Here is a 21557-nt window from a genome sequence, read left to right on the forward strand (position 1 = left end):
GGTGTTGTGAAGAGGCAGCATAATTGCCTTAATCGCACACGGCAGATTGCGAAAGAGAGGCGGAGAAAGACAGAAATATTGTCTGTTTCCAGGGGGAGATGGGCAGAGTTTCATGGACATTGACTTGTTCAGAGTATAGTACAAAGCTCTGCCTTCTATCAGGCAAATCTCTGGGTGTCTGATATTTGTTGAGAGGTGTGTGTGTAAGTCTGTGGAAGAGAATTACTGACCACGTCAGTAACGTGGAGAGCTGTGTTCTACTGTATGGGATATTTACATGATTTTTAATGAGTAAATTCATTACAACCCAAGGAAGATGACAGGAGGGAGACATTTTGAATCAGATTAACAACTACTGTCGCTATATAGCCATGTTAGCAGTTTGACTCTATGAAGGGTGATGTCTTTCAGTCGGCCAACCATCAGAGACTAAAATCTCTTAACAACTTTAGGATGGGTTTCCACAAAATTGACTTTTCTTCTAGCAATAAGACTATATTTGTGTTTTTTTATTGGTTTGTTTTTTATTGGATGGATTGACTTTTCATCTACTGCTGGCAACAATAAAAAGTTATCATTGAATTCTCTCTGACACATATCTAAAAAACTTTTTTGGTCATAAAGTAACATTTAAAACATCCCAATCAGCATATGCTTTACTTTGTGTTTAGTACAAGCCCCAAAGAAGTAAGCCAGGCACTGAAGCTACATTTCGTTGTGTCCAACCGGTGGTACCAGTCTGTGAGATCATAGGACCCAAAAGCCTTTTCCCATTGATTAACATTTGCAAAGAGATGTCTGTAAAACTACCCAGAACAAACGCTTGAATAACCCTTTTTTAAATCCTCAGGTTCTAAAAGTTGTAAAATGCACAAGAAGCCGAATTATTTATTTATCCTTTCCATTCATTTGATTGAGCGGAGACCATGTGACACAGTGGATTGGAGGTGGGGCTTAAGCAAAACTCAAGTGTGCATGCTCTATGATCTCAATGATGCAGGTTCTATTCTATCTATAGTCAAACCATTTATGGATTAATTTGCCTTTGAACTACTTTCAAAGAAAAAACCATTACCAACTTCAATGCTTTGCTAAGTTCTCTTTATACATCCATGGTTTAGTACCAATTAGCAACACAATGCTAAAATACTAATCTAAGGTGTTGAACTTTGTAAAGATTATACCTGCTATATATCAAATGTTAGCATTGTCATTGTGAGCATGTAAGCATTTCTCTCAAAGCTCTGTTGTGCAGTACATTGTCACAGAGCCACTGGCAAGTCCTGTTCCAAGGTGACTTACAGCCTTATAAAGACAACAACATGTAAAACAACTGTGTGTATTCAAATACAGTACAGAAACACACACACCACACTGCTGTGAATCTGCGGGAGATGAAATAATTCATATCCTGGCCTGCGGCGTCTGGTATCCTGACTGAATAATTTCATTACGGAGTAGGAAACACACAGGGAGCTGTCACATAACTGAACCTAGGAGGAAACTCTACACAATTTAAAGTAGTGGAGGGCAAAACTTTTCATTTTTCCTTTATTATTGCCCAAATTCCAGTTCTTCATAAGGGCACTTAACGAACTAGGCCTTTAAACTACTATTCTACATAAATCTTTCCCATCATCAATCACAAAACATACAATTAAAAAGGGTATAGGGCAAATAATGTAATAATAAAAAAGCCAACCCATTGTAGCTTGTTAACCAACTACAACTGACAGTACATTCATAGAAACTGTAAAGGAAAACAACTCAAATGTACTTGAGGATTGTCACCATGGCAGCAGATCGGGCAATAGTCACTGAGGTAAGGAAGATCAAATAGACAAAAACATGGACAATGAACCCAGAGAAAAATACTTAAAATGGGGGAATTAGGCGAGCAAAAAACAAGCATTGAATCGGGGTGCAAAGATCTGCATTGCAAACTAAAATGAAACAACCAAAACTCGCTTCTCAGGGAATAAAGTCACCAAATGTGGTGTTGGTGTGCAAGGAAACACAGCTACTGGATCTGACCAACTAAACCTGTTGTCCATCAATCACCAACATGCAGCTTAGCTCCTTAGAATGAGCAACTCTGCAGCAGCACCTACTGTATGACATCTTCTAATGCAGATCACCTGTTGTTATTGTGAGGTGGGCTTTATGGTCATACCATTTCTTGTTATTGATATTAACAAATCAAATGCCAACAGGGCACCGACTGTTCCGCAGAAAAAGAGCAGGCTGGAATCAACAGGATTTCTGAGTGGATTGGACCTTTAAGCTGGTTTGGGTTTTTTGACAGACTGCTGCTCCCTTTCAGTAGGCGAGAGGTGGGTGGCTTGCACTCGGCCACTCAGCAGGTTGGAGTGGCTCTGAGTGTGTGTGTGTCTGATGGAGGATCAAGAAGGGTCACGTTGCAGGCAGGGAGCCTGGCTGAGCGTCTGCTGAGGTGTGTGTCTCTGTGTGTGTCTCTGTGTGTGTCTCTGTGTGTGTCTCTGTGTGTGTCTCTGTGTGTGTGTGTGTGTGCGTGTGCGTGTGCGTGTGTGTGTGTGTGTGTGTGTGTGTGTGTTTGTTGGAAATGTGGCCATGGCTGGAGCAAAGCCATTTCACAACACAGAGAGGCTGGCAGTACATTATGCAGAGCTGTGTTTGGAGTGACTGTGTTGTGTTTGTTTGTGTGTGTGAGAGCGTGTGTTTTGTCCTAATTCCCTAGGGCAGAGCCATTGGAGGCCTTGGCAGGGAATCCCCCCCGCACCTATGAGTGACAGCCTCCAATCCATCTCTTTAAAGTCAAAGCAGATTCAAACCTGCGAATGTGTGAATATCTCATCGCAATTTTACACAACACACTTAAGTGGGCATGCATCAAATTAAACGAGTTAGTGTTCCAGATCCTCATCAAAAATGCACGCACGCACACACTTAGACATGTCTGAAAATAAATTACTTAGACATGTCTGAAAATAAATTAACACATTTCTAAGGGCTATAGCCCAATCTTCACTGACATAAAGAGGAGGTAAGAAACTAAAAAACCAACAGAATATTGTAGAGGAAACTGCTCTTCTACATCTCAGTGCTTCATTTTTATATTCAAATATTTGGGTGTTTTCTGTCCTTAATAAGTATTGCCCCCACCTACTCAGTCTTCAGCGAACTAAACTCGATCCTGCACTTCACCTTTCTAATCTCAGAGAATGCAACATATGACACTTTAATTTAAAAAAGCGACACATTAACTAAATAATAAGATAAATATATAAAGCTATAGATGAATATAAATACCCATTGATTACGGTTTGAATGCCAGGCAAAACAAACCAAAAACAAAGTTCAGCTATCATGTGCAGAATATGAAGGCAGCTGGACACGATGTTAGCACTGGAAGCTCTCTTGTTCTGTTTGTAGTCCATGTCAACTGATCACATTTTAGGTTTTGGTAATAACAATGAAACTGTCCAGATCCCCACACACGTCTAAAGATGATTTCACTTTAAGATTCGGATATATTGGTACTGTAAACTGGCTACTTGTTAAACAATTTGGTTGTGCACATTGCCTCTCAACTCCAACTCATGTTTTGCTTCTCTAGTTGCTAATTGGACCGAATTGACGGGCCACGGAAAATAAAGTGTTGACCTGTTGGCTACAGCCTTGTTTCCAAGATTAGATTAACAGTGCATTAGGGCGTAAAAACATTTCTAGCATTTCATGCTCTAAAATATAATTACAACTTCAACATGTTGTGTATAAATAGGTTAGTTGCAGTGTTTCTGAAAGCCACACCAACTACAATCTAAGACATTTTTAATACAAAATACTTATACCGAAAAGCACTGCCTACAATACTTTTGTAAAGTAAATCTTTGACCATTTAATACATTATAAGGCCTATTTATAGTCAGAATGAGAACATAATAACTACAGAGAGACAAGATACCTGCAGGGTCATCTTTAGGTTCCTCTACTCCTCTAATTTCAGTGATGTGTAGGCTTAGGGGTTTTATGGTTGGTGGCATATAAGGCCCAAAGCCTTATAAAACCAAATGATTATGCTGTGTTTACTTAAATAACTGGTGTTAGAACAATCTTTGTTTGTATGATAAACACAATCAACTCAAATATGACATTACCACAATAGATGGATGCAACACATGTTTCAGCAGTTTTTGTTGAGGTTATAATTACGTTTACAAAGCCCTTCATTGATAAAAAGGTCAGAGTTATCATCAGTATGATATTACACACTTGTATGCAAATTAAATGATTCCATAATAGCTTTGTTGAATCTGAAGTTTGGATTTGTTGTTATCTGCAAGGTTTTCCTAGCTTGGTAAAATGAATTTTGACTATCCTCTAATTATCATTCCTCACTTTTCTCTCAGCAGAATGCCAGATAGGGAGGATAATTACTTTTTTTAGAAATAAAATCCCTGCCCCTGATATTGAAGCTGACAAACTTTACCACCTTGTGGGCATAATAAGGGAAATTGGAAAATAAAGTGTGAAACATAAGAGAGGGAAAGACAGACACAGAGAGGGCATGGATGCCTATTGGGCAGCTGCGGCATATTAATGTATTTGTGTCCATCTGCGAAGGTCTTATGACACATGGAGGATTTACCGCCTCTGGGCAGACATGCAGAGTGACAATGTGACATCTAGCATCAGCCTGAAACTGAGTCAAGTGTGTCTGGCCATGGAGGGAAATACGGATTCCTAGACAACAAAGAAATACAACGGATCAGGATTAAACGAGGAATCTAAACATTAAACACATGTTAAAAACAACTGATGGAAGCGACAGTATGGGCAAATGGGAAAAGAAGAAAAATGCATAAACATAATTGTCTTTCAGTGAATACACACACAAACACACACTCTCTCTTTTACTCCCAGGGGATCCGAAATGAGGAAAAAAAAGTGTTTTCAGAGAAATTCCTAGTGCCTGTCGCTATAGAAACCATTGGCTCCCCTGACGGCGATAAAAGGAGCAAATTGCAGCGATGGAGGTTGGAGCCATGAGGGATAGAATTTGCCCACACACACACCTTTTCTGCCTCCCCTGGAGCCCCCTTCAGTGCCCTCAAAATGGTGTCAAGGTCTGGACATTGAATTATGAGGAATAATGTGTGTGTGTGTTTCTAGGAGAGTGTGTGTGATACGCTGAAAGACCCGCAGGGCTTTATAGTTGTTCTGCCCTTATCGCTACCCGGCTTTGTGCTCATTCTGAAACTCTACACAACTGTAGCATATTGGCACCTGCACTCAGACATGACCGAAATCAAACCATGTGAGTGAGTTATTGTGTGTGTGTGTGTGTGTGTGTGTGTGTGTGTGTGTGTGTGTGTATGTGTGTATGAGAACAGTCCCTAAGAGAGCCTTCATCAACATAGTTAGACCTTATATGCATAATATAAATAGGTCTACCAAAAAACGACTAACTCTAATCCTACCTCTCAAACACGTGCATTTTCGCTAAAATGTAAACGAGTTGTGTGATTTGATTCTTCAATTTCACAAATTCTATATTACACATGGGGAGTAACTGAATCACAAATCGTCATTTTTGGGGTGAAGTATTTCTCGAAGCTCCTTCAAATGTTCTGTCCTCAGTCAATTACTTGTCTAGTTAGCTACGCCTTATATCATTTTAGTTTTGATATCTGTCTCAGAGATAACAGAATAGCACAGTGAAAGTACAAAGCGATACCTAATAGACAACGTTAAAAACGGTCGGACAAGAATTGAGTTATACTAAAAAATATTCAAACCAAAATGAGCTGGGAACCTGCTCATATTAGGGATGAATGTTTCTATGTGCATTTAGAATGATAAAAGCATTGAACAATACTTCTGGGGAACTTTGGAGACAGCACTCTGTACCAAATTGGGCAGACAGTACTGACCAAGTGAGTTTCAATGCAGTGGATTTCATTGCAATACTTCGTCATTTGGAGTGACACTTGGGTAATGCAAGACTGGCAGAAGGAATAGAAACAGTATTGACAGTATGCCAAGAGAAATATTGTGTCAGTTGGGTGTACTGTACTTGAAAACTATTTTCTTCTAAAGTTATGGTACATTCAATATTTTAAAAAGGGGCTTAATGAAGGAAATATTGTAATGAGAGATTTTTGAATGCATTTCGGAAAGCCTAATTTCTCCAAATGGAGGTACTATGGAATTTTGTCCGTAATGATGGCGCTATATGAAAAGTCTAAGGATCACTAAAGTTATAGGAATTCCTCTTGAGTATGACATGATGAGTATATGTACAACATTTCATAAGAATCTGCCCATTAGTAACCCAAACCCTAACCCATTTCCATCCGTAGATATGTGATGTTAGCATGACCAAATTGAGCATCGAACCTTTTTCAAAACTCTTCATCCGACAAATAAGCCTAACTCTAACCCCAACTGAGGAGGACAAACATATGTCTTGGTACATCCTAACTTCATTGGATTCATCTTACTCTCTTTGATAAGCTACATTAAGAAAAAAGGAGCATTTCATTTATTAAAACCCAAGGATGTTTGGAGACCGACAAATCAACAGCCAGGAGGATGACAACGGCGACGAATGAAAACTTAAACAGTGTCTAGACAATGGATGCTTTCTACAAACTGGCTGCAGGGAAGAGAGGTTGCAGGTTGAGAAGAGACAGATGAACGTGAGAGGAGGGCTGGAGGAGGGAAGCCTAGGAGAAAAAACATGAGAGAGCAGGGACGGAGGAGGGAGGCAAAAGAAGAGGAAAAGCATGCTAAGCTCGATCGATAGTCATTTTCCAAGTCTCCGCGGAGGGTTGTTTCTCCATTCTGTTTTTTTTCCAGTCCACATGAATATTTCCTTCTCCTCCTCTCTGCGTTCTTCTCCTCCCATCAATGTATCTTTCTATTTCATTCCCACCATAATGTCCACCCCTCTTCTTTCCCCTGACGACTCTAGTCAATGCTCAGTCCTCTGCACCCTCTAATTTCCACCCCTTTCATTTCTCTCATCCACCTACTCTCCTGCCGTACTCCCATATTGTGAATTCTCGGTGTGTTCCATGCCTATCTTTCAAACATTGTGAATTCAAGCGGTTTGAGAATAGGGCCACTCTCGCTGAGGTCTCTGAAAAACAGAGGGGTATACTGCGGCCAGGGATCAGTATGAAGTCAAGCGCAAGGAGCTGGCTTTTACGACACCGCATGTCGCATCAGCATGATGTAGCAAAAAGCAACATGAACGGATAGGTCAACTCGTCTCAGCATACACCAATTTAATTTGCATCCGAGTTGTTTTGGACCCTCCACATTTTGAAAAGGTTAAGATATGATAAATGTGTTTGCTGTCGGAGATGAACATGTGTTTTGAAAGATTGTGCATGTACAATGATTGTGTGCGCTGTGTGTGTGTTTTAGTGAGCCTTTGCTAACCCGCTGAACTCATTAGCCTAATTGGACAGTTTGCAGAGAGCTCCACATTGATCCGGGCCTGTTGTGATTCTACTCCTTATGAGCACTCAGTCTTTTCTGTTTCTGTCTCTCTCAAACGTCCTCCCTCTCTTCCTCTCTGCTCTGTTCCCCCTCTTGAGCATAATAATCTTTGGCACCGTGGACGCACTCGGCCCGTCTGGACACAGCTAACTGCCCGACTCTTTCATTACGCCTGTTAGTGTTACAATGTCTTTCTTTCAATTTCAATTTCCATCTGGGTGGCAGTAATGGCCAAATATGTTGGGTTCGAAAACGCTAATGTAATGACGGACTGTTGGCAATGACAATAGTTGGGTTTTCGTCCAGATGTATTTAATGGAGTGATAAAAAAAGGATATTTCGACAAACTGCATCTCATTCCACATGAGAAAAGTAAGCACTGTTTTATCTCAAAAGATTAGTGGCTTTCAACTCACAAATGCAGTAACATATGAGTACAGCATCATCTCTTAATAGACAACTAAATGCATGAGTCAATTAGCCCATCATTTAGCTTACTTTTTTTGGTCTTCTGCTAGCTTAAATGGCCGTGCCAGTTGAAACACAAACACATGGATCCTATGCAATTGTTAAGTTAAGAGCACCACAGGACCTGGTGGACACATAGGAAAAACATCAAAAATATGAAATTTAGAAATCCCAAATAACACTGTACAATTCAAAGCTATCATTATGTCTTAAAGTCCAAAACCTCTGGAACATTACATGTCTAGTAAGATTCAGATTTTCAACATGAAATGCCTTGAATGCATAACTAAACAGAATAATGTTAATAAATGTTTCTGGATTCGTACAGTACCAGCTCTGATGGGGAAATAATGGAGTGAAAAGGATCAAATAGTATAGCACTACAAATAATTGTATTACTTTGATATGCTTTTGGCCCAGAGATATTTATTTCGTCTAACACTTTTAAATCTAGAAGGGCATTCTGAGAGTGCAGCCCTCCACCAAGGCTGTCTGTGAGTGGGAAATAATGCGTGTATCCTCCCTGTGATTCGGATCGGCTCCAACATTAATTGGATGCTTCCTTTGCCCATGCTACACTCCTTTACAAAATGTAATGGAAATCCAGCAGGTAGTTATTGTGTAATACTGCTGACAAAAACAACAACAAGCGAACTGAGCTGAAAACAGAACCTCCTTGCTGGAGTTTATAAATCTTATTTGATATTTGTCCTTGGAGGCATAAAACAACCATATTCAGGGTGATTACACTAAATATATCATCAGCTTCCTGGCTGAGATGATAACAACATCAATGTGTTATTGGATGCAGGGATTGTTTCTGGATAGTTTAAATCGAATCCTGTATGGTGGTGAAAACAGAATCAATGGTGTTTTTGCTTGTTGACTATAGTTTTATTATTGATCCCTATCTGAGAGTTACATGTAACACTGTTCCCTGTTCGTCTAAAGATGGGTGGATGACCCTGCTTGACTTGGAACCCCCGAGAGAAACACAGTGCTGTGCATCTGATCGTCCATATTGAGAGAGAGGAATAAAAAGGTTGTTAATGAATAACTTCCAACTATTCATCTCTACCATCCCACTTCTCTCTCCCTGTCTCAGCAGGAGTTACTTGATAATGAGCTGTGGTGTTGTCAGAATCACAGCCCGTGCTCATCCATCCAGCCTGCTTAGTAAGGGGCATGGCACACCACTGTCTGCTGCGTACACACACACACACACACACACACACACACACACACACACACACACACACACACACACACACACACACACACACACACACACACACACACACACACACACACACACACACACACACACACACACACACACACACACACACACACACACACACACACACACACACACACACACACACACACACACAAGGTCAGACGGATGTCAGGGTATGCACGCGTGCACACATGCTGACACACGCGTTTGGATACAGTGCAGAAAGACTGAAAATATGTGCAAGATTAAGAAAAAAACAGAAACACACACACACTGAACTCACTGTACACCTGTACAGGTACACATTCTATAAAAAAAGCCTCACACAAAGAAAAGAGCGTGAGCATTATCGCTGTGATATGAAGCTGCAATGATTATTCAACCTAAACGATTAGTTGACTGACAGAAAGATAATGGAAAACTATTATGAAAATTGATTCATTGTGGATGTAATTTTTCATGCAAAGATGTCAGAAAAGGCTGTTTTTAGCTTCTCAAATGCAAAAATGTCCAGTTTTTTTATGTTTTATGCCGTATTGTAATTAATATTTCGGGGTTTTGGACTGACTTACAATATATTGGTCAGTTTAATTTTAAAATGTTTTAAATACATATTGAAGCTTTAAGTTACATATATTTAGGGATGGTGCTGCTTTGAAATACAGATGGGTTCCGTCTTGTCAGCTCCACTGCTTCACCTGGCCCGGCCTCAATTGTACTGATGGTGCCCATTTTTAGATGAGCCTGCTGGGGTCACTTCCAAGGTGGCGACAGCCCAAGCCACCTTCTTTGAACTTCACAACGGCTCATCAGAAACCTATACATGACTTCACCGAGACCATTTAAATATTTTTTATTAATCTACAGTTGCAGTCCTAGTGTAAAAGCTTTACTGTGTCAGTAAGTATGCACTGTGTGTGAGTATGTTAGCATTGTCTCAGGTAACATGCCAGACTAAGATTACTCTACTTCTGCTTCCTCTGAACTATGTCCTTCCTTTTTTCCTATTTTTCTCTCCTTTCCTTCCTCTTAGTCTACAGCGACTTCATTCATACTGTGCCTTCTCGACCCTTGTGTCTATCTCCCAGCATATTATAATCTCTCCTTTCCTCTCTTCCTTTCAGGAGGGTGAAGGGTAAGTGAAGATCGTTGGGCTCCATGGAGAGGCCCAGACATCTTGTGTGTGTGTGTGTGTGTGAGTGAGTGTATGGGTGTGTGTGTGTGTTTGTGTGCACCCCATCATTGCTCATCTCTGGCAGCCTCGCTGGCTGTTCCCCGAGCTACAAGCTACAGAATAAATACACTTTAAATCACCACACACACACAGACATGCACACACACACAAGCCGCCTGCTCGCTGGCAGCACTTTGCTGCTGTTAAATGAGGGGTCTAGGGACTTGTGCCAGCGAAGCCTTTGGCTAGTCTAGCTCTCCTCCTTTCTGCATGCATTCCAGTCAAACACACACTTGAACAAAAATCCAAAGATACGATGGGCAGAATGGAACACGGAAGGATATTCTTATGGTAAATTAACCGGCTTCTGCCTAATGAACACCGAACCAGGAACATAAAGACGGTGACTGGGGAGACACTCAAAGACTTTTTCCAGAAGATATACTTTCTCAGTGGACAGAATTGTGTGGTATAAATGGTATAGCATGAGTCATCAGCCCAACTAGACCCCATCCTGCTTCAGTTCACCTCTCAGGAAGCCTGGGAGGGTTAGGGTTAGGGGTAATTTCTTATTTTCAAGAGAAAATTGGGTTTGCCAATTGCAAGTAATTTGGTTTCCAGAGATATACATGCACAGTTTGACTGAAATAGGTTATCATTAACTCTTCTGAAAGGTGTAAGGTACGACTTATTGGTTTGTTTGAGAGATCTACAGCAGGATTATCCAAAAAACTACTGGGCATATTTCCATTAAACCAAGTGGAGGTTTGTAGCATGGGCAAAGGAAGAAGCCATTTACATTTAGAGATATCATAGGCAAATACACACATTGTCTTTCACACATCGAAACCGAGTGCGCTCCTGCGTAACCTTCTAGTTTCCTGCAGGTTTAGAAATTCAAGCAACCCCTTTCTCATTGTCATTTTTTTCACGTTGGGTTTGCCAATCTCCAGAAATGTGTTTTCTAGAGTTATACATCCACAGTTTGATTGATTCAGGTGATGATTACCATTGCAATTGAATTGTTGGTTTGTTTGACAGTTTGTCAGCCGGATTACAAAAAGAACTACTGGGCATATTTCCATTAAACCCACTGGAGGTTTGTAGCGTAGGCCACGGTAGAAGCCATTCGATTTGAGATATCTAAGGCAACCCCTTTCTCATTGTATTCACGTTTTCATGTGATATATATTGTAATGTCTTTTGGGGATGAATTGAAACAGAGCCTGTGAGACTGTTGGCTAACCTCACTACTGCTCCTGTGGTTGCAGCCAGGATGAACCATCTTGTATAGAGCCTTTCCTGAAGAGTGCTGGCTGCATAGTAGGACCAGATTATATAGATGGCTAATGGTGGTGAAATAATAATGACGTTAGCCTGTTATTTGACTACTCTTTGATAAAATATGTGCATACTTAAACAGATCCATGACACAATGAAATCTGACAAAATGGGATTATGCTGCACAGGGGAATGCACAAACACAGACAGACTATATATATCCCTGACCCCGGGCTGTCAGTGCATCTTGTCCTAATCCGGCTCTGCGTCCTTCCTACAATGTTACATCAAATAAGTGTGGCTAATACAGTCCAGCATTGCTGTCCTCAATGTCTGATCTTTCTATGTATCTGTCTCTCTACCTGTATATCGTTCCATTCTTATTAGTCTCAAGTAACATCAGGAGGATACGTCCCTTAATGACCTAGAATGCCACACAGGTTCTGGTTCAGGCTCTTGTCATCTCACGCCTTGACTAGTTCAACTCCCTCGTGGCTGTTCAACCTACAAGTGTTATCTGAGCTCTGCAGCTAATCCAGCATGCCGTACACGGAAAGGTTTTCAAACTACCATGGGCGGTTCTAGTGGGAGGCCAACAGGGTCCAGTGCCCCTGTAACTCTGTGCTTGGAACCCCCTTTGGCCCCCTTCCAAAATAATAAATCTATGACAATGCCATTTCTGATACTTTTGCAGCCAAGTCTGTACTCTTACCTGGGCCTAAGATAACATGAATGGGTTTGTTTTCAGTTTTGTATGTAACCTACCTAAGTTCTCCCAAACTACAACTCTTCTCTGCTCCCTTCACTGGTTACCATTAGATGCCCGAATCCGCTTCAAGATACTGGCCTACATTGCCATGAATGGATCAGGTCCTTCCTACATCAAGAACATGGTTAAACGATACACTCCAGCAGCTGCACTTCGCTCCAGCTTGCTACTTCCTCACCTTGAGTAGGACCCAGGTACCCAACAACAAAAACACAACTGTGTGTTTGGCTCCAAAATTACAGAAGGAGCTCCCCATTGACCAGGAAAGTCTACACATCTTCCGTCGCAGACTGAAAACCCTCCTGATTCAACTTCACCTTAATTGGCAAATAAAAAAACAACACTTTCACTACCATATGTAGCACTTTGGCTTTGGCAAGATTTGGGTTATTTGAAACCAATGCAGTAGCACTTACAATGGTTCGGCTCATTGAAAGCTAATGTACTTACAGAATTCTTGCTGTTTGAGTTTGTAAAAATGTAAAATAATGTAAAAGTATAACCATAGTTTATTATTTGAAGACCCAGTAATCATACAGGTGACACCATTACACTCAAAACAGCTGGAGTCACAGGGTCTTTAACTGATTTTAAGGAAGTACTTGTCATAATTCATGTGAGAGTCTTCACTGCTACTGACAGCATGGCACCTTGTGTATTCCAGTACAGAACACAGCCAGATGTTGACAGGAGTTGTTAACAATAACAGAAGGGAGTAGTCCGATGAGAATACATGAAGTGCTGCTGTCTGAGATTGAAAACTCAGAAAAAAGATACTCAAGTTCTTGTGCGACAGCAATTCACTTCCAGCAGTCTTGATCATCCTACCCTAAAGGGTTCCATACACAATCAGCAATTATGTCCCTCGTGAACTTTGTTAAAAGAACAAACCAAACTAGTGTTGTGTGGCATTTTCAAATTGTTACAAAGACACTGATTATTTCTAGAATGATACATGGAAAAGGTTTTGGTTTCTGCAACGCTCTAAACAGTATCCCAAAGCAGAACTGATGCATTTGATTGATCATATTGGAAGACTTGGATGAAAATGAATCCGGACAAGCAACAGTTGAATATTTTTGGGTAAAAAAGGAACATTTAAATGTATTTCATAATTATACAAGTATAAATGTATTCTAAACCTTCATTTACACAGGGATATAACATGTGGAAAGAGTACGTTTAAACATAGCCTTCACAATCCAGAAGTGTCATGGATCAAACATTACAGCCATATATCTGATTTATCCTTTGTTCAGTCTTTGTGCGTTTGATCTAGCTGCCCTTCATGCCTCAGCCTTTCTCTTCGAGCAGAGTTTATTTTCTCATATATATAGAGAAAGAAACCAAGCATATCAAATCAATACACCACTCCTCTCCTCATTCTCTGTTTTTGTGAAAAATGCTCCCAAACAAACTCTGTGGTGTTGAGCCAGACTAAGGACAGCTGTCATTGTTAGGAGGTCAAGTTATTAATAAATCTGACGTGGCTATACAAAAGCTCAGGCAGTGACATTTTCTGAGAAAAATAAACGCTTCTTTGGCTATTCTGTCGCTGAAGTGGGTCGTTTGGTATAAGAAGTGAAAGCTCACCGTGGAAAGATATCTTAAAAATAATATAAGAAAGTCGTTATTTTTATGTTTCTCAGGTTTTTTTTCTTCTCTTTATTATTTTCTTTTTCTGATTTGTGGACTTTACTTATTTTGTATTTGAGTATAGCATTTGAGTTTTTTATGTATCTCATTTTGTTATGTATGCCCTGTAACCAATCTAAAAATGCACAAAAAAAGAAAAAGATAGTTGTTACCTGAGGCATTTTTCAAGTTGCCGTTGGAGTCCGTTGTGGTGTAACTGACGTAGGGACCGGGCTGGTTAACACCATAAGGCTGCAAAGACACACAGGCAAACATGAATAAAAACAAAGATTCGCACAAATATTTCGCATGAGCTGTCTATCAGAGAGGGTGAAAGAGGACAGGGGGAAACCAACAGGGAGGGGTGGAAGAGAGGAATACAGAAAGGGAGCATGTTAGCGTGTTTTTACCAAAGTAACCTTGAGCAGTTTTTGTTTAATTTCACTAGGTGACACGGAAAATGTCTGACCCAGCTGGTTCTAATTGTGAAGGAGCATTAATGAGAGTGACAGCTGCGTGTTTGTGCGCCTGTGTGGGCGTTTGCAGAGGGCTTGTCTTATCTCTTTATTATGACGACTAATGAAGAGATCTGTAGAGCCATGCTTCACTTTACATCAGCTAAACCCGGCTTGTTACGCACGTAAACACACTGCAAAGAGAGACTAGGCCATTTCTGCTGTGACACTCGGCGGCCGGCTGAGGAAGGAATAGAAATGAGGTCAGAAAAAGAAACAGAGAGAGGGATGAAAATGCCACAGAGGAGCAGATTAGTGTGCTCAAACAAAGCTGAAGAGGAAGAGAGGTGTGACTAAGAAGAAGAGGAGCGGCAGAGTGAAATGAAAAGATAGAGGGGGTGATGGATGGGAGAGGAGAGGAGGAGAAACAGCCGCGAGCTTCCAGCGTCTACTGCATTCATCATACCTTTCAGTTAGACAACAAGCGGGTGGAAGAGTAGACAGACAGAAACCAAAACAAGTCTAATACCAGCCACCTCTTGTTGATGTCGAAGCTACTGTGTTTTGCAAAGGGGCTTTCCACTGGTGAAAGGTTATATAAGGAGAGATGCTACTGGCTGCTGCATTTGTCAGATTTCTCCACCTACACATGATCATCTGACGTTTGGGAGGAATAAAGGAGCTTAAAGGTAATGGCTCCAGAAAGAGATGGCTTCATTTGACTCCAAAATAACATTTTAGTTTTAGCTAACGTTATGTTTTCCATGCAAAACCTTGCAGCCCCAAGTCGTGTGTCATGTATGGGTCAATGACAATGAAATGAAAGGTTGGATGAACAGTATGGGAATACCTGCTGCCAGGTGGACATACAGAGAGATACAAATGACTGAGGTAATTATTTAATCTATTTTAGATTCATTATAAGGTTTCTCAGTGAAAGATATGAACTGTAATGCAGAATTTAGTCTATGCTGACAGTATAGGATTCACATGATATGCGATTTGCTCCTTGTTTCCAATGAGGTTGGGGTGAGAACAGACAGTTATGTTTATTTTCTATGGTTACCTCCTTTGTTAGCTTGCGTGGCTACAAACAGCTATCATCTGATTGGTTGCACATCCAATGTTTAGCAGTAACTAGGTCAAAGTTGAAATAATTTGTCAATCTCTAGCGATTTTAGAATAGTTAGAATTGGGCGTTTGGACGAGTAGATTAGTGATTGTCTGAGTACTTCCTTGTTGTGTTTTTTTTGGGTGTTGTTTGACATTTTATGAAGCTTAGTAATGGTCTGCCTCTGACAAGCGAGAACAAGCTGTTGCAGCATGCAGATATAGGCAATGAGATAAAGAGCATGAAGAGACAGCATATTTTACAGTGAATGAAGTCTTTATCTGGACCAGTCCCAAGTTTGTAATAGTTTAAACGGTGCAAAGTGTAACACTTTTGGTGATATATTTTTTTCCAGTTTAAATGAAGTGTTTCTTACCATGATTTAACAAGGCAATTAAGCTTTTCTTGGTTGGGTGAGAGAAACCTAACTTCCGAAGGTGTACAGTGGTATTTTTCTGTTTAATAAGGAAAACAGGTTTGTCAGTTTGTTTGGCGTGTTTATTAGAATATAAAGAGAGCTAACAGAGATTGTGAGATGTAGAAAACTTGCCACTCAAACAGTTCTTCCAGCTTTTATTTGTGTTGTCCAATCAAATAAATTCAAGGGCCACATTCCAGGGAGAATGCTTTGTAACTCTAATTGCATTTCCTTTGTGATTGTTGAGATGTACGATAAAAAGACTACTGCTGCTGTGCTATGAAATGTTAACTCATGCTTAATATACTCCCATGAATTGATTTGGCATCAAATAAATTAATCAACACGGCCTTCCTTGATTCCACTGCATCTTTTACCTAAATCTGAAGCAACAGGTCCCCATCAATATTCATGTGATATTTTATTTTTGTTCAAGTTTTTATTGTGGTGATTTAACATTAGACCATTTCTTCTAGAGGAGGCATCTAGTTTGTTTGGGTTTGTTTAGTTGTATCTGAATCATTGTTTGTATTGATGTATTGATGCTGTTGTCTTGTTATTGGAACACATTTTTGAGTCAGAAACTGAGTTTGAGACCAAGCTGGGACTGATGTGAAAGTCAGAAGTTAACTTTTGAAGTGTGTCTGTATCTCAAAAATAAGCAGTGTGTGGCCTTGTCATGCATACATGATCCAGAATGGGAGCATTCGACTACGAACAGAAACCCAATATAATAAAGTTATGAGCAGTAACCCAGTCTCAGCACCTGAACAACAACAAGCAACAAACAATAAATATATTTAACACGGACAGGAACAGCCCCACATGGCAATTGTTTAAACTTGTGTTCATAAATCTCACAATGATTTATTGAAAAATGCCAAAAACATGAAAAGTGTGAGATAAACTAAAGCCGGCCCCTGTACTGCCCGTATATTGGTTGGTTTTGTGAGTTTTTTTATTTGTCTACCTCTAGAAAAGCTGCACGTTCCTCTCTTCCCACCCAGTCAGTTTGCACAGTTGTTGAAAGTATGGACAGGTGGAAATCATGTACTTATTTATTTTAGAAACCCCTCTAGTATTTTTGCTTTCCCTTTTTTCTGGCTGCACTAAAACATGTGCAACTTGAATAGATAAAAAGGATCTTATACTGCCTTAGAGCTCAAAAACACATCTCCCATTCAAATCCCCTTCCCTAATTTCCTGCATATAAAGTTGATCTTCCCTATAGACATGAAGTTTGGCCAGCAGGATAATCCAGCTCTCTGTCTACTAAAAAAAGAAATGCTGACTACAGTCTCTGGAGTAAAATAAAGATGTATGCAAGGGAAGATAAGTGCATTGGGTACAAGACAGTACAATCTGGGAGACACTCGAAGATAAGAAACAACATATTTATTAAAGCTGTATATACAAATGTAAGATTTCTTACCTTGACATCTTCTGGACAGTCGTTGGAGCAGAGTCCGCTGAGCACTGAGGAAGACAGAGATGACAGAGTCAGACATGTTGCTCAGCGTGTGCTTCATGTCCAACACAGTGATGGGGTTGCTAATCTGCCTTAGGGTCACTGTATCAAGATGCATCAAGTGGGTCAAACTCAGAGCAGTTAAATATCCTTTTCTTACATGAGGACTTTTGTGTGGCTGAAAAAAATCAAATTCACAAAAATCGTTCTTAAATGTTCCTCACATTCACGTTATATTTCATGTAACACAATCATCTCTTCTGTGCACTATGTCAATGTGTACAAGACAGACAACTAGACAAGGCAAGCTTATAAATAAACTGGCAACATAAAATGTATGTACATGCTATTAATGCTGCATGTGCGTGCAATTCACTTATTTCTGTGTACAAGTGCGGCGAGGACAAAATCCGCTGAATTGCTAATCAGTCATTAGAGAAGTGACTTTATTAGCATACTAATGGGGTCCTGGGTCTCGGGTTGCCTTGATTTGCCTGATGAAGTCACGCTGAAGCCTAATACTCTGGTAATAAGGTCCCCACCCCGCCGCGCTGTAATAAACAGCACCCAAACTCAATGCACCTATTTAAGAGGGAGAATCACAGTGCCCCGGGCTCCATCAATCGTACAGGCAGTGGGTGGACGAAGCCTCAGTATCAGAGTGGCACTAATTGGCCACAAACAAGTTAATCACAAACATTTCCTGTACATACAGCCTCAACGACTCAGCCTCAGCCTCTATTTTTTCTTTTCTGAAAACTTCGAGCAGCGGCTCCTGGACATTAACTTATCACTGGGACAGTTATTCTTCGTAAATAGATGGAGGGTTTCAGCCATATTTCAATATTTTTACGACGACCTCAGTCTTACAGTAGCGTGGCCTAGCAACAGCTAAAGCCTGGTACTGCATGCTATTTAGCTTAAGCTAGTTAGCAACAAAATGCCTCCATTCTCTACAGATGACTTCCACAAACTTCTACAGAAGATGGCCGTGTTGGAAATGAAAATGCAACGGTTGGAAGTTAACGTGGAAGTGAATGGACTATGTTGGAATGACACCACTTTACCAGCGTTGCAAAAGAATGGACAATGGCATGCTAACTCACAGCTAGTTAGCAGTTACAAGGATTCCAAGGAACAGGAGGGCTGTGTACTGGGTAATAAATCTACAAGTGGTAGTCCTCCCTGGAACTCTCAGGGTGCAAAGCCTAAAGGCCCGGACACACCAAGCCGATTTTGTCCGTCGGTGGACGTCAGGCCGACGATGAGCGTCGACACGCCCTACTCAGATTGGTGTGTCCCGCACCGTTGTGTCTTTTCAGCCGTGCCGACGCCTTTTCGGCCGAAAACCCGGCAGTCGGCCAAAGGCAGTCGACAAAAGAAATCACTCTGATTGGCTGTTCAGCTAGCGAATCAGTGCATGAGAAGCGAAACGGAAGTGAGGGACCCAAACAAACTATTAAGAAGGCAAATCTGAGATTTAATTTAACTTCAGCTCTCGACACAGGTTCGGGAAAGCCCCATGAGCTTCTCGTTGTAGAGTGAAAATGGAACGCACACGCTATTTGTTGTTTGTTTATATCACGCAGTCTGTTCTTCTTCTCTCGGTTATCACGCAGTCGGTCTTCCGGTTGTTGCCTCTTTTGAATGACGAATACACACTACCGCCGCCTGCTGGTAAGGAGAGTTATTGCCACTCACGCATGCGCAGTTCGTACGTGCTTCTTGGCCGTCGGCTGAAGTCTTTGCGGTGTGTTCCAGTGCGACACATGGCCAAAACGCAGAGACGCGAAGCGACGCAACAGTCGGGGTCCGTCAATGTGTCAATTATTTGGTGTCAGCTTGGTGTGTCCGGGCCTTTAGAGTAAATCATTTTCATGGGATTTGGGAGGACGAATAACAGGCAGAGCCCAGCGCTCTGAAATCTGTGATGCGACCGCCTGGCCTGCATTGTTATCACCCAGGAAGAGCGCCTCTTCAACCCCTCTTCCTACTAGGAAACAGCCGTGGACAGCTGCTAAAGGGAGAACTACAAACAATCCTCCTAAACCACCAAGTGTGCCAATCCAGAACAGATACGCTCCGCTGACCCAGAACCGGAGATCTCTTTCTGATGACCTGGATAACCTGTCCTCTTCACACAGCAGGGTAAGGACCAATAGCTACTCCAAAAGTAAAAGGCTAGAGGGAAAGCTAACAACTGGGCCTGAAACTCTGATTGTGGGTGACTCTGCTGTAAGAGATGTAAAAAGTCTGTGTAGTAAGAACAACACCAAAGTACTCTGTTTTCCCAAGGACATGGTCTCTGACTTGGCTGAGAAGATCCTGCATATTGGGGCTGAACATCCGACTGAAGAATGTGGTACTGCACATTGGAACAAATGATGTTGCAGAAGTGCTGAAAGAAGACTTTAAATGTCTGTTGGAAACTGTCAGCTCTCTAAATGCGGAGGTGTTCATCAGTGGCCCTCTACCGCCAGTCAGAAGAGGAGTGGAGAGATTCAGCAGATGGTTTGCACTGAACACGTGGCTTTCAACTGCCTGTACTGACCATTCTGTTCATTTTATTGACAATTTTAACTTTTTCTGGCACCGCAGACATCTTTTTAAGGCAGATGGAGTTTGCCTGAACAAGTCAGGAGTGAAATTGTTTATCTCTAACATATTCAACTGCCTGCGTCATCAATCTGTTCCCTCTGCCAAGGACAAGCGGCAAGAGGAATCAAAACAAGAGAAAGACACAACACATCACGCAGAAAACCGAGTCTCCACTGCCCTTCACCCCCCCTATCACCTTTGAGGATACTCTTCCTTCACCCCCCAGCTCTCTCTACTCTCCGTTCACCCTTTCACCCTCGCCCACCCTCCTGGATTTGGTTTGACCACATGAAGGAGATACAGAGGGTTGGCACCAAGTCCTTCCTGGAGTTCAAAGACTGCATGAAGGCCATACACAGGGTTGGCAGCATGTCCTTTACCCCCGCCCCTCAACGACGCCCACCACAATCACCGAAGCAGAGACACGCACCATCTCCCCCGTCTTCATCACCGTGCCTCAGAGTCCTGCAAGGGTCTGATTTTCAAGACCCGCTCCCGCCCCGCACCCTCGACGTGCAATAGCGAACCCGCCCCGCCCCACCCGCACATATTGCCAATTAGTTCCGCAAACCGACCCGACCCCACGGCACAAGATCCGCAAACCGACCCGAACCCGCATATCCTATGAGCAGTGAAAACGTGCAATTATTAACACATGCAGTTGCATATTTGGCTCAAAAAGCGTGGGATGTTGGTTATTTTCTCCATCTAGGATGACACCAAAAGCCTCCCAGACGTTGGATTTCGCTCTTGAGGAAGTGTTATTGACAATGCTGTATTCTCCGAGCTCCGCCTTCACCTCAGCCATTTCAAATGTGGCGCGTTCAGCAGCAGATTGATGCGCTGCAGAGGTTATGATTATGCGCGGTCCCGCGGGGGAGAGGTCTGAGGATTTAAACATTAAACTAATTTATTATTATTTTAATATATTTATTATGCAACACCCGCATCATCTTTGTTTTACCCAGAATCGAACCCGGAAAAAAGCGTTTGAAAAAATACCACCCGCTAATCACTTTTTACCCGCGGGTACCCGAACCGATGCAGGACTCTGCCGTGCCTACGTCAACCACCTCCCCCCCCTTCAAGACAGCATCTGCGGTCTCCGAAGCCTGATAAGAATGTGTGTGTACAAAACGCAGCAAACTCTAACTGATATGTGCTGAGTGCTGAGCTCTGTTCCTAAATATCTATAGACCACCCAAATACTGTGCAAGCTTTTTTGATGACTTTACTGAACTGCTGTCTATAGTGTGTATTGACTTTGACCGTCTAGTCATTGTTGGTGATTTTAACATCCATGGTGACAACCCCCAGGACAGAGGGGCTAAAGAACTGTTTTGTGTTCTTGATAACTATGGACTGACTCAGCATGTGGCGGAGCCCACGCACAATAAGGGGCACACTCTGGACTTAATTATCTCAAAGGGTCTGAATATCTCTAAGGTTGTG

The 21557-nt window shown here is 41.6% G+C and overlaps 1 protein-coding gene across 1 annotated transcript in view; it reads right to left on the minus strand.

Moving 5' to 3' along the window:
* The window catches only part of itfg1 (integrin alpha FG-GAP repeat containing 1), a 175013-nt gene that overhangs the window by 17990 nt on the left and 135466 nt on the right, over nucleotides 1-21557 (minus strand). The window contains exons 13-14 of the mRNA XM_034132737.1: nucleotides 17472-17515; nucleotides 14229-14307 (exon numbers count right to left, since the gene is read on the minus strand). Coding sequence (XP_033988628.1) covers nucleotides 14229-14307; nucleotides 17472-17515 — 123 coding nt within the window. The remainder of the gene's footprint in view (nucleotides 1-14228; nucleotides 14308-17471; nucleotides 17516-21557) is intronic.

This window comes from Trematomus bernacchii, unplaced genomic scaffold, assembly GCF_902827165.1.
Source record: "Trematomus bernacchii unplaced genomic scaffold, fTreBer1.1, whole genome shotgun sequence".
Taxonomy (NCBI): Eukaryota; Metazoa; Chordata; class Actinopteri; order Perciformes; family Nototheniidae; genus Trematomus; species Trematomus bernacchii.